The 12,637-nt window shown below is 39.0% G+C and overlaps 1 protein-coding gene across 1 annotated transcript in view; it reads right to left on the minus strand.

Annotated features, from left to right (window-relative positions):
- Positions 1-2,801: 2,801 nt before the first annotated feature.
- Positions 2,802-12,637, minus strand: part of map2k2a (mitogen-activated protein kinase kinase 2a) — a 13,574-nt gene continuing 3,738 nt past the window's right edge. The window contains exons 3-11 of the mRNA XM_014004623.1: positions 12,219-12,365; positions 9,554-9,631; positions 9,053-9,104; positions 5,095-5,219; positions 4,378-4,591; positions 4,218-4,282; positions 4,074-4,135; positions 3,431-3,476; positions 2,802-3,334 (exon numbers count right to left, since the gene is read on the minus strand). Of these exons, the coding sequence (XP_013860077.1) occupies positions 3,224-3,334; positions 3,431-3,476; positions 4,074-4,135; positions 4,218-4,282; positions 4,378-4,591; positions 5,095-5,219; positions 9,053-9,104; positions 9,554-9,631; positions 12,219-12,365 (900 nt within the window). The 3' untranslated portion in view covers positions 2,802-3,223. The remainder of the gene's footprint in view (positions 3,335-3,430; positions 3,477-4,073; positions 4,136-4,217; positions 4,283-4,377; positions 4,592-5,094; positions 5,220-9,052; positions 9,105-9,553; positions 9,632-12,218; positions 12,366-12,637) is intronic.

The raw sequence follows: 12,637 nt of genomic DNA on the forward strand, positions 1-12,637 counted from the left end.
CCCGAATCCACTGTTCAACTGTCTCGCTGAGGTAAAAGTTTGGAGGGCTTCAAACTTTCTATATTTCAATGAGAAAAAAAATCTCATTAAGTTATTATTTTTGGTCCCAGTGGGAATCACAGCACTTCTGCAGATCTGAACAGCTTGGAGCGGTTTGTAAAATCTCTGGTAAAAAACTCAGGAGAGATTTGATATGACTTGAGAAACAGATTAATTCCATAGTCAATATATCCTTTTTAAAACTGAGGCTTAAAGCAAAATACATTTTATCCTTTAATAAATTTGACTACTTCTCAACCAGGTTAGTCTAACTTTCTGTATGTTGGTGTTAGTTAGACCGGACACTCAGAACCTGCAGCTCCTCTTTTAACACAAACATAAAAACATGAACACATTTCCTCTGTGCTGCTTCCTTCATTTGCTTCTGTTAGTTTTAGATTTGATTTAAATGTTTTATTGGATGACCTGTAAGGTCCTGAATGGAGAGGYTCCTGTAGACCTGTCAGACCAACTGCAGCCTTATGCCCTACAGATGCTTTAGATCTAATGATCATGTGGTTTTAGTTCTGAGGTCCAGGTGATCAGGTCTTTAGTTGTCCTGAGTTCCAGGCTGGTCTACAAATGTAAGCCCATTTTCAGTTGTTCCAAGGTCCAATCTGGTCCACAAAGGTGATCTGGCTTTTAGTTGTCCCGAGATTCAGGCTGATAACGAAGGTCTAGGCTCAGTAGAATACTACTAAAAATCCTCAGGGTCAAGATCATGAGTCAGTAAAGGAGCTGCAGTTTCTGATCCAGTGATTTGCCATGGCTCACTCCTGACAACCTAACTAAMCAAAATTTTATCAGATAAACTTGATATTTTTAAATGTTTCTAAATATATATTATTTGTGTTTTCTGTTCCTTCTGAACCCTGTTTAGGACCACAGCTGGTACCTAATGGTTGAGGTCACAGAACAGCTCAATCAAACCCTGGACCCTGTGAGGCAAGACACTGTACTGCCCTGCAACTCAACTTTAAAGTAAAATAAATAAATATAAAATAAAAAAATGAAGTCACAGAAAAAACTATTTCCATTGTTCCAAAGAAGAAAATCCCTCAAAGTTGCAAAAATGCTGCTGTATTGCTCCACAAATTATAATTAACAGGAAGTGTTAGGTGTATTTTTATATAGGTGTATATAGGCAGTGTTTGGTGTATTTACATCTGTTGGGACTCAGACATCTCCCTATTATTGATGGTACTTGGTAGATGAACTCCAAAAGCACTCTCTCCATTTTAGTCAGTCGTTTTAGATGAGCTAAGCACAGTCTGTTATATTTTGCCTTTATTTAGAATCTGATTCACAACAAAACACAACTGAACAGCAGCCTTGAAAATATTTGACTTTAAAAAAATATTTTGTATTACTTGGTCCAAGTTGTCCGCATTTTACTGTGGTTAAATATGAAGTTCACTAGGCCCCTAAAAGGGGGGGAAATGAAATCAGTTGCTGTGTAACTAACCCCATCAGTAGATTACAGCTGATGAAACTTGACTGCATGATAGTTGAAATTCTGCAAAATAACTAATTATATTTAGACGGGGGGAAAAAAAGCACGAGGTACATTCACAAATAAGTTTTATTTCAATATTTTTTTTATACATTATAACCATTTCCAACACATTTTATATTATAATAAAATGACTTTTTTTCCCGTCATTTACATAAAATCAGATTTTGTATATTAAGACTGCAAAATAGTACATGTAATTTTCGTTTATAGCTTTGTACACATACAAGTGACAATGCATCCATTTACTTTTTAAAGAATGCACATTTCGAGAGGGGGGGAGGGAGGGGGGATAATAAAGGGCAGCCATAAGCAGAGAGAATACAGGAGCTCTAGCAAGACGGCAGGCTAGCAGGAAACACCACCACCTTGTGACCAACACCGACCTGGGTTACATTCTTCACCTAAAGATTCTTTGTACCACTTGGAAGGTCTGATTGTTGCACTCCAAGTCTGTATTTTACTTTTTCTGCAGATTTTTTACCCCCCAGGGGGGAGGGGGGTTAGATCACAACAAAGAGTGGTTAACAGTATTTCAACCCAAGTCGTTTACAGGCAGGCCTCTAAGTTGGTTGTGTCCCAACAGAAAGCTGGGAGCGCTACGTGTAGCGGTGTGGTGAAAAACGTAACCAAATACAGATCAACGACGAAGTGAAAACAAGTCAAACCGATCAACACAACTGAAAATGCGTCAACATTGCAGAAATTTAGGATAAAAAAAAAAAGAAAAAGAAAACACCAGCTCATACCCGTCATGATTTTGGGAAATACACATACAGTATTAGAAAATTAAACCATGCTATAACATCCCATAAATACATCTTGGTTGTTTTTTTCCCCCTTAATGTCAATTATCATATAATCAGGCCTCCAATGTATATGCCTTCCTCTATGAGACATACAACACAGGATGTTGAAATGTTGAGAAAAAGAAAGAAAAGCAAGTCTCCACACAATTGTCATGACAGAAGATGAGAACATTCAAAAGTACACCGATATATACTGACCAAAAACCTAAAAAAAGACCAGCTATTGAAGCAATAAGTAGTCAGGAGTACCTTCTTTGGTTTGTGACTGTTCACAAAATAATTTACTGAGTGATCGCTCGTTTACCAACACAGGAGAATAACTTCACTCAGAAACATGATTATACCAGTGATGACACTGTCTGTCAAGAACGAACATGACTAAATTATCTTCATTTAAAATAGCTTCAATCACCTCCGATAGACAAATTTAGAGATTGCAGTTAGAAGATTTGGACTAGTTTATTCTCACTTTCAGTCAAATTTAAACAGCAGGTTGATAAAATACAACCCCACAGCCTCCATAAAAAAAGATTAATACAGAGTAATTAACAGTACAAAATAAGTTTGCCAATGCAAATTCTGATGACACAACGGCAGCCCTTCAGTGCTTTACATCCTCTACAGTAGAGTGTGAGCTGAGGCTGCTATCGACACTGTGGTGGTGAAGCTGTGGTTTTACAGTACAATAATGACTCGACGGGCCCTGCTGCTGGTGCTAACCGAGTAAACGAAGAGAAGATAAAACCCAAGAGCGAGAAGAAAAAAAAAGTGCCAGCATGCATTGTGGACCATGTACATGTGTGCACAGTATCTGTATGTGAATGAAGACCCAGTAGTGTGTCAGCAGGGGGCGGGGCCTCCATCACTCAGGGCCACGGGTGGGAGTGCTGGGCTGGTTCAGACCCATGGTTTTGCACAACCAGCCGGCAAAGTCTACTTCCTCCACCTCTGATCGCTTGATGAAAGTGTGACTCTGAAACCAAAATGGAAACTTCCGTTTGTAACAGTCGCCAGCACAGAAACAAATAATGTAGAAATCAATTCAGTCAAAAAAGGATTAAGTACTAACCATAAGCATCTTCAGATCTGCTCTCTCAGCTGGGTTTTTAATCAAGCTGCAGACACAAAACTTGTTAGTGATAGATCTTTAAATGTATTAATCAAAACAATGCATGTAAAAAGTAAGCATAAAATCCAAGTGTATTAAATTATTTAAAGTTTGGGTAACATCATGTGTAACCTTTGTAAGTGGAAATTTCAAACTTCTGTCTTGTAATAAGCAGATATGCATATTTAAAAACTCCTACAGTAATGCATCCGTTTTAACCACAAAGTATAAAAAGTCTTTCCAGTGTTTCCCCTTAGTGCACAAGGAGGGGTATCCACCCCTTTAACAGGACTAACTGCCCCACATAACAACCCCACCCTAAAGTCGAGGGGTCATAATTACGGGAGTATATTTTGACTGTTTTTTTCTCTTAATGTACTACTCCCAGGATAAGTTATTTTTGTTATTTGAGTGAGAGGTTTACAAAATTCAACTAATGCAAATTAAACTGCAGACTTTTCATGTTCTGTAAATTTTATTTTATTTTTTAAAGCTGCACTCTCTTTTAATAAATACAAATAATGCTTCTGCTGTTGATCATAAGGCCAATACTTTAGGGGAAAAAATACTCATTATTTGTTCAAGAGTCATTTCCACTGCTCACCATTTAGTCACAAAGTCTTGGAAGTCACTGGTGAAAACACCGTGTGGCAGTTTTGGGGGTGGCTGTGGGAGGAAAAAAAAGAGCATAGTTAAAACATGAGAAGTACAATAATYAAACCAGTTCAAACCAGTTCTTTTTCCAGACCTCATTGACAATGTAGTCCAACAGTTCAAAGATGGCCATGGCAGGTCTACTGTCCATCCCGTGTCCTGTGAAGAAGTTGCGTTAAGACTTTAATTGCAAATCTGTCCTTTTGAAATCTGTTTTTCGGTTTGACTCGTAGACGTTTGGAAATGTTGCTTACCGCTTACAGGCCTGCCTGGTGGTCTTGGCCTAGCCATGTTGGTGTGAGCCTCTCCCTCGGCCCCGTCCATTACGGCACGACCAAAGATGGCCTCTAGCTCTTTGGCGTCTGGCGGAGGGATGGGGTAGCGGCCGATCGCCAGCTCCACCAGGGACAGGCCCATGCTCCACACGTCAGACTGAACGGAGTAGTGAGTGCCCTGCAGTCTCTCCGGCTGTTGAGTAACACACAACTACGTCAGAGAGACCAGGTACAGCCAAGATACCAAGGAAAAGGGAGCGGGTTGGGCGAAGGGCCGGGGAGAGAAGGCACAGAAGGGAAAGGGAAGAGGGGTAGGGGTGTTATGGCAAGAAAAGAGACAATTCAAATGGGAGGGTGAGAGTGCTTAGGAGTTAAAATTAGCCAAAAGGAAAAGCACGAATACTACACCAACGACACTTTGGAAAAGGATGAGAACCAAACTAGATAAGTAGCTTTGGGTACTAAATCCAGGTGTCTAAAACCGAAGAAATACAAGTACAAGAAAGAGCAAGCACTCCTTCACTGCCAAAGAGCCATGCCTTTGATTCTTGGCAGGGGAGTGAGGGTGGGCCAGAGAAAGGGAAGGCTGAGGGTGGGACCAGCCAACAAGAACCGTGCGAGAGGAATGGAGAGGGAAAAGTGGGTATAGGGCCAGAGGAAAGGAGGTGGGGGCACAGGCGTGCAAAGCTGACTCACCGACATGTAGGAGCGCGTTCCAACAAAGGAGTTGGCCATGGAATCTATGAGCTGGCCGCTCACACCGAAGTCGCACAGCTTGATCTCCCCGCGGGAATTGACCAGGATGTTGGAGGGCTTGACATCTACGTGGGAGAGGCGACAAAAACAACAAGACGAATTTTACATTTACTAAGACACTTGTGTGCACACACCAAAGTCCTTCAATAAATAATCTGAAATCTACATATTTGATAAAACAAGTACCAACACATTGTTGAGGTAATACACAGTTCAAACATTTTATAGGCAATGAAAAACCATCCATCATCAAAATATTTATATATATTTTTTTACCTGATAACTTAAAATAGTTCAACAATTTGGATGAATATGTGGGTATTTTGGGGTATTACATTTAGTTAAAAGAGTGAGTTGTTACAATTTGAAGGGGACAGAAATGTTTGTCAAACTTAAAGTTAGAACCAGTTTGAAGGAATGGAGTTTTTCAGTCCAGGGAATTAAATTACGTTAAAAATGGTAGATCAATGGGCCTCATGCAAGAACTGTTCATACGCACAGATTTGTTCTTAAGTTGTGCGTACGAGTGATTTAGGAGAATTTGTGACATTCACCAATGTTTTCGTATTCTAAGATTTTTTTCAGATACGAATTCATGAGTGGTCCAGACCTGTCGTATATTTTACGAGCAGTCAGTCTGCTGTTATCCAGACGGGTTTCTTCACTAATAATTTTATATTTCATTAGTTTGAAGATATTTTGAGTTGAAAATAAATCACACTCCATAATTATGTTGACAATAAGCTATTCTGCTTAGAGTTATAATTTTAAATGTAATAATTTAGACTAACAATATTAATTGTCCATCCGTCCGTTTTCTGCCGCTTATCCGGGATCGGGTCGCRGGGGGCAGCAGAGAGACCTCGCTCTCCCCAGCGAAGCCCTCCATGTCCTGGGGGACTCCGAGACGTTCCCAGGCCAGAGGGGATACATAATCCCTCCAGCGAGTCCTGGATTTTCTCCAAAGTGCCAGATATATTTTGAAAACAGTTTAAAATGCTTATTTCGGAACCGCAACTGAGACCACTTGAGACCACGCTGGGGGGGGCTGGCATACGGTGCGCAGCGCCGTGGCTTCTGAATAAATGAAAATGATTTAACACAGTTGTTTATACTTTTAGCAGCTCTTTTTATTCCACAGCTGACCTGCTRAAAATGACAGATTTTMTTTTCTGGATCTCTGACARACGGACTTCAATCTCTGAACTCGTAAAGTTYTTCTTTTTARTTWTCRCTGTCATTTTCATGAATGRACACTTCCTKRTATCTGAGGCAGGAAACATAGCCTTATATGGTGTTTTTGGGTGGTAATTATGCTAATCTCCTCTCGCGTGCACGAGCAGCTGGATACAAACAGGTGGAATTTACGCAGCTCATTTACACACTTTTCCTGAAGATAGAAGAGTTTGTTGAATCTGACGTGGCATGTTCATATGAACCCTTTGTACGAACAAAAGTAAGAGAAATTAGGATAAGAATACGAACATGTTCCTGCATGAGGCCCAATGTGTGTATTTAAGAAAATGAAGGTAAATCTGTTGAGTATAAGGCACGAATTGTTACTCAAGAAGGAATTAAACCTTTGTTTTTCTTTCAATTGTTTTTGTACATTGTAAATTGAAGTTTTTTTTAATTGAATTTATTTGAGAAAAAGGGGCAGAAATCACAAGATTTTTTMCTTCTTCTGCTGCCTTTCATTTAATTTGATGTGTTTTTTTGTATGTTGAATTAATTTTATTTTGTTTGTTTTAAAATTGTCAAGGTAACAGCAGGTACATTGTTACTTGATTTTGATTTTGTTACTTAACTTTTTGTTGAGATAAGGTCTACATGGCACCCATGTGATCCTATGCAAGACCTCCCCTTCTTCTTGCACCTGAAGCTTCTAAATGTTTGAGCTTGTTGCTGCAGATCGAACTGGGGATGAACCATATCTCCCCCCAATAATATTGCATCTCCCAACATCTGAACTTGTGCATCTCGTGCTTTTGGAAGACTAAGTGCTCGTTTTGTGGCGGGTATGAGACATGCGAGGAATGACTGAGGAAAGAGGTGGTGCAAAAGAGTGGGAGAGGGAAAGACAGAGGGAGGGTCAGCAGGGCTCAGCTGCTCTATAATCACATCTGAGAAGCTGTAATTACCCCYTGAGCTCACAGACAACTTTTATCCCAGAGTACCATCGACCCTGAGGCGAAGTGAAACTTCAGAATGCCAACCTGACCACTCCCTTCACCAGTACAACAGCACAACCGCAGCCTCACACTGATGCGATGTTGAAAAACTCGCTCGCTTTTAGACTTGTGATCTGGTGCTCCAAACTGTCTACTGGAAACCCGTGGCACTCCAAAATAATGCTTTGACAGGGTRAACAAAAATTCAAGTTAAATTTAATACCTTTTTTTTAATACCATCACATTTCTTTAAACACCAACACATTCTAGCTGCAGCAGCAACCTCTTGAACTTCACTTGTGGGTAACTGATAATAAAGTAATAGATTACTGTCATTTTCTTACTTAACTTTTGKAGTTAGTGTGGTATTATTACATTTACTGGATACATACTTCTTTGCCTCAATAAAAACACTGACCTATGTACAATTATTTGTTATTTAACCATAAACCAAGACAAAAAGTGATTTCATAGAAGTACAGGAAGAGCGAATTTTTAGGATAGACTGGGGAAAATAAACATTTAGTTGGGTAGCTGTTCAAAAAATTAACACCGTCAGACGAAAGTTTTTACTTTTTAGTACTTTTAAATGGCCTCAAATGTTTGCTAATTTCATTTACCGGTAATACCTTTTACAACCCAGCAGACACCCTATTTGTATTGTAGTGAAGGCAATAAAGCTCGAACATATTAATCCAGTGTATGTGTGAAATCTGAATTTAAAAAAGCWGAAACAAGGACAAGTCAAGATAACTTCTGGGCTGCACAATATASCTAAAATATATCATCGCAGTAACAGCCGGTGCAAAATGTATATCATAAAAACTGCATAAAATGCAACAAATGCTTGGCCCAAGTGTTGCATTAATGCATTTTGTCAATCAGACGGGAGCTTTAAGTAGTTCTCCCATCAAATGGAGCTCTTCATGTATTTGGCCTATTGGATGGATCTCTTCATAATAAAAAAAAATCATGCTCGAATGAAAATTATGATTTAGTTTTTTTTCCTCAATCAACACWATAGTTAAATATTTGTTCATTTATCACAAGTCATATTGTCATTGCAATATTAAGCATGGTTATCATACATCACAGGTTTTCCTAATATCATGCAGCCCTAATATAATCTTTGTAAGATGTTAGAATATATATTTGTTAGTCTGGGTGAACCATCTAGTTATCAAAGTCATGAGTGAACAAAGCATTACTCAGAGTCATAACATAAATAGTAGCCTCTGTTGTCATCACACCTTTAAATCTGTCTCCAATTACCAATCCAAGGAACTGATTGGGACACAGTTTTGTTGCAGGCTTAAAACATTTCCAGATAGAAGGATTTTCTTGCAATCGAGAGCTTACACAGTTCATCCAAAACAAACTGCTTTGCAAATGTGTGGAAACTAAACTGCATCTGGATGTCTCTCAAACATCAACACAATTTGGCCATTTGTGCTGATGCTTTTGTGGACTGTCTGGATATATAGCATGTTTTTTATTTATTTTTTTTAATGTCACTGATCGTAAAGTCAGCTTTCAATACAGAAATTATAGAAATCTTACTGCACCACAAATACAAAAAACAGCAGTCGTGTTAATTTAAGCGCGTATCCTGGTTGTCATCACAACCAATTAATTTTGTCAGCACCTAAGCAGTTTCTGTAATGAGAATATATTARGTTGCAGTGACTGAACAAGATTTTCTGAGTAAAACCAAAGAGTTTGGTTACCTCTGTGCATGATTTGGTGCTTTTCCCGCAGATAAGCTAATCCTCTCAAAACCTGTAAATGAGGGGAAAAAATCATAAAAAACACACATTACACAAAGTCACACAAGAGTCTTAACATATATGAGGCTTTTCATTGGAAAGCAGTACGGTAATTGCCTATGTTAAAAAACTATTTTTAGTAATATGTAGACTTGATGCAAGAGTAAAGTCAGTAAGCTAAGTCCTACTGCTTGCTGCTGATGCATGACTGGACTGCTCTTTCAATTAGTCAGCACCACAAAGACACACACCCAGAATGTGCAATGTGTTTGCAACAATGTGAGGAGCTAATGTTCGGTAAATCGCCACAGGAATTTATTCGCACTGCCAAACCCCAAAGTTAACCATGACGACAATTAAAAAAAAAAAACACCCAACTAGTCAAACTAGTTAAAGAATTTATGACAAATTAAAGACGTTGACACACTTACACAGAAACATGGAAGATAAAAGTCAACTTACGGCTATGCTAACTTTCCCAAGTATTTCTTCTGGGATTCGTCTGGCTTCCTTGAGAACCTGGTCCAAAGACCCACCATCCTGTAGAGACAAGAAAGTGACTAATTCAAACTGATACAACAAATAAAACTAGGATTTTTCCAGATAGCTTAACAGTTTAACTGCATATGATTTCTACTACAAGTGGTTCTTAACCTGGGTTCGATCGAACCCTAGGGGTTCGATGAGCCGGTCTCAGGGGTTCGGTGAAGCCTCTGCTGCAGAGGTAAAGACACACTTGTGTAAAGTCGTGATGACACGCCCCACTTGGCCATCACTTGCTGTCAGAGAGATTTCTTGGCCAATCAGTGCTGGCCTCAAAAAGGTATTTTGTGGATTCAAAATGACAAAAACAAATTAACTTTAAAATAATAAAAAAGAGTTATTAAAAAATGTTAAATTCTTCAAAAAAAATCCTAATTTATTTTTTATTAGTAAAATAGTAAAAAAAATATTTTTTGGGTGCTGAAATTTTTTATGGGACCAAAATATTTTTTTGGGTCCAGGATAAAGTCATACTGTAATTTGTTGTGAGTAGGCCTGTCGCGATAGTCAATAAATCAATTAATTGCACGATAACTTTTTTTGAGGTCGGTAAAAAAAAGACGGCGATAAGTTTCATTTTCCTGCTTGTTTGTTTACGTAGTCTCTCTCCCTCTCTGTGCTCCGCTACACAGGAGCTCAGCTGACCCCTCCCCTCCTGTTTTCTTAGTGTGGGAGGAGTCAACTCTCGCTTTAGCGTGATAGCTCGTTGCTAAATAAACGCTTCAAAGCAGAACGCGGCTGCTGAAGTGTTGGGAGCACTAGAACCTGGATTTCGCTGCGGAGGGAGAGAGAGACGGAGTGAGACAGAGAGAGAGAGAAAGAGAGAGAGAGAGAGAGAAAGAGACAGAGAGAGAGAGACAGACAGAGAGAGAGAGAGAGACAGACAGAGAGAGAGAGAGACAGAGAGAGAAGGAGGAGAAGGGTTGGGGGCTGAAACTCCCCCAGACCCGCGACAAACTCGTCAAGACTTTACCTGTAGCTCCCAAAAATAACAGGAAACTTAAACACACCATTTGTGTTTTAACAAAACACCCAAAAAACCAGTGGCTGTCCCAACAACTCATGAGGAAAACTCTGAACTGTCTGATTTCCTCCCCGCAGCGCTCTGACTGTCCCCTCCTCACACACACGTTTGTTCTTCTATCCTCATGGGGACTTTGCATTGACTTTCATTCATTTACCAGTATTTCCTATTACCATTTGACCCTAAACCTAGCCTACACTTTACATGGGATGTGAACTGGGCTTATGTCCCCATAAGAAACAGTGGGTCCTCACCAGGCTGTGTAATTTGCTTCATCTCTAAAGAGATGCTGATCTTTAATATTGTTTATTTACTGTCTTAGTAGTGTGTGGTGTTTAATTTACATTTTGTTGTTCTTTGTTTTATTTTTTTTTATTCAAGTGCATTTTTTGTTAGAGACTGAGAGTCCACTTTGTTAAACATTCTTTTAAAAATGAAAGTTTATTGATTTATTACACTTACACATTACGCTTTTATAATTATTAGTTGTAAAACGGTCACCAGGYAATATTATCGTTTATCGCAATAAATTTTGAGACAATTAATCGCCCAGCAAAATTTGTTATCGTGACAGGCCTAGTTGTGAGTTCATGCACTGTGTTGATTTTGTTCTTTGAGAAAGGTGATGTTCATGTACGGCTCATTTTATACACCAGTAAAAAAACAACAACATATACCTATGTCTTGAATTTGGAAAAAAAAATCATATTTTATTTATCACTAAAAAGGGTTCAGTGGATGCGCATACGAAACTGGTGGGTTCGGTACCTCAAAAAAGGTTAAGAACCACTGAATTAAGTATTACTTCTCAGATCAACACACATGCACTGCCTTCCATCAAACAGGCCGCAGTTGAGTCAAATCAGAACGAGTTCACAGGTGCTTATCTGTAACATTTAACACAAACACCCTGACTAGACTGAAAGTGATCAAATAGGCCCAAAACTAATTTAAGCAAGAAGCAAGTCTGAAACGAACAGGTCACATTAACACAGTAGCAGCTGATTACATAACATGAGTGGCTGTTCAGGGGAATAAAATAAATGGTTTAAGCAAATAAAAACTACAGTTCTTAAACTTTTATATACAATAATTAGATGCTAGCCTTATTTCTAATACAGCTATTGAGCCAAAAACAACTGAAAGCATCTGCAGCAGAAGCTTCTGTTATAGCATTTTGAACTCGTCATCCATTGTTTAATTTACCACAATGCTTTGTTTGCTAGCTTGATCTGAATTATCACCAAAAAAGGGACAAAATTGAGGACCGCATCATCTTAAACAGCGTCGATGACAGATGTTCAACTCAAAAAGATGTTTTTGTTTTCAAACTGATGATTTCACTAACTGTAGYAGATATAAAGCCTCACATTTATAGGACAAAAAGTCAAATAAGCTTAAATAAAATAGATGTTCAGCTGTTTCCAAATGTCTCTACTAAACATGAAGTTGGGAGAATGCGATTGAACAAAAAGTTCTATAGTAGTGACCAGAGTCTGAATCGTAATGAAGTCATTAATGATTCATGCCCACTGTCTGAAGGAAGCTTAAGAGTCTCACCATGTGCTCCATACAGATGCTGATCTCTCCATCGCTGTAAAAGGCTCCATAGAAGCCCACAATGTAGGGAGAGTTGCATTCATGCAGCACCTGCAGCTCTCTGATTATCTGGTTTCTGATGGCAGGCTTGATTTCCAGGTGGATTAACTTGGAAGAGGAAACAGTAAAGCAAACGAAGTTCAGATGAAGTCACATCCACAAACACAACAAAGGCTATGTCCACACTGCAGGTCTTAATGCTCATTTCCTATTTTTTTTTGAAAAAATCCGATCTTTTTGTGTGAACGTTCACATTACATTTTAAATGTGACCTGCATCAGACCCGTGTGAACGCTACACAGCACTGATGTGACATCATGCGCAGTAAAAGACGTGACGTCTCATCAGCCGGCTTGTTTGTTTACAGAGCTAGCATGGAT

Source organism: Austrofundulus limnaeus, unplaced genomic scaffold (assembly GCF_001266775.1).
Source record: "Austrofundulus limnaeus strain Quisiro unplaced genomic scaffold, Austrofundulus_limnaeus-1.0 Scaffold25, whole genome shotgun sequence".
Lineage (NCBI taxonomy): Eukaryota > Metazoa > Chordata > Actinopteri > Cyprinodontiformes > Rivulidae > Austrofundulus > Austrofundulus limnaeus.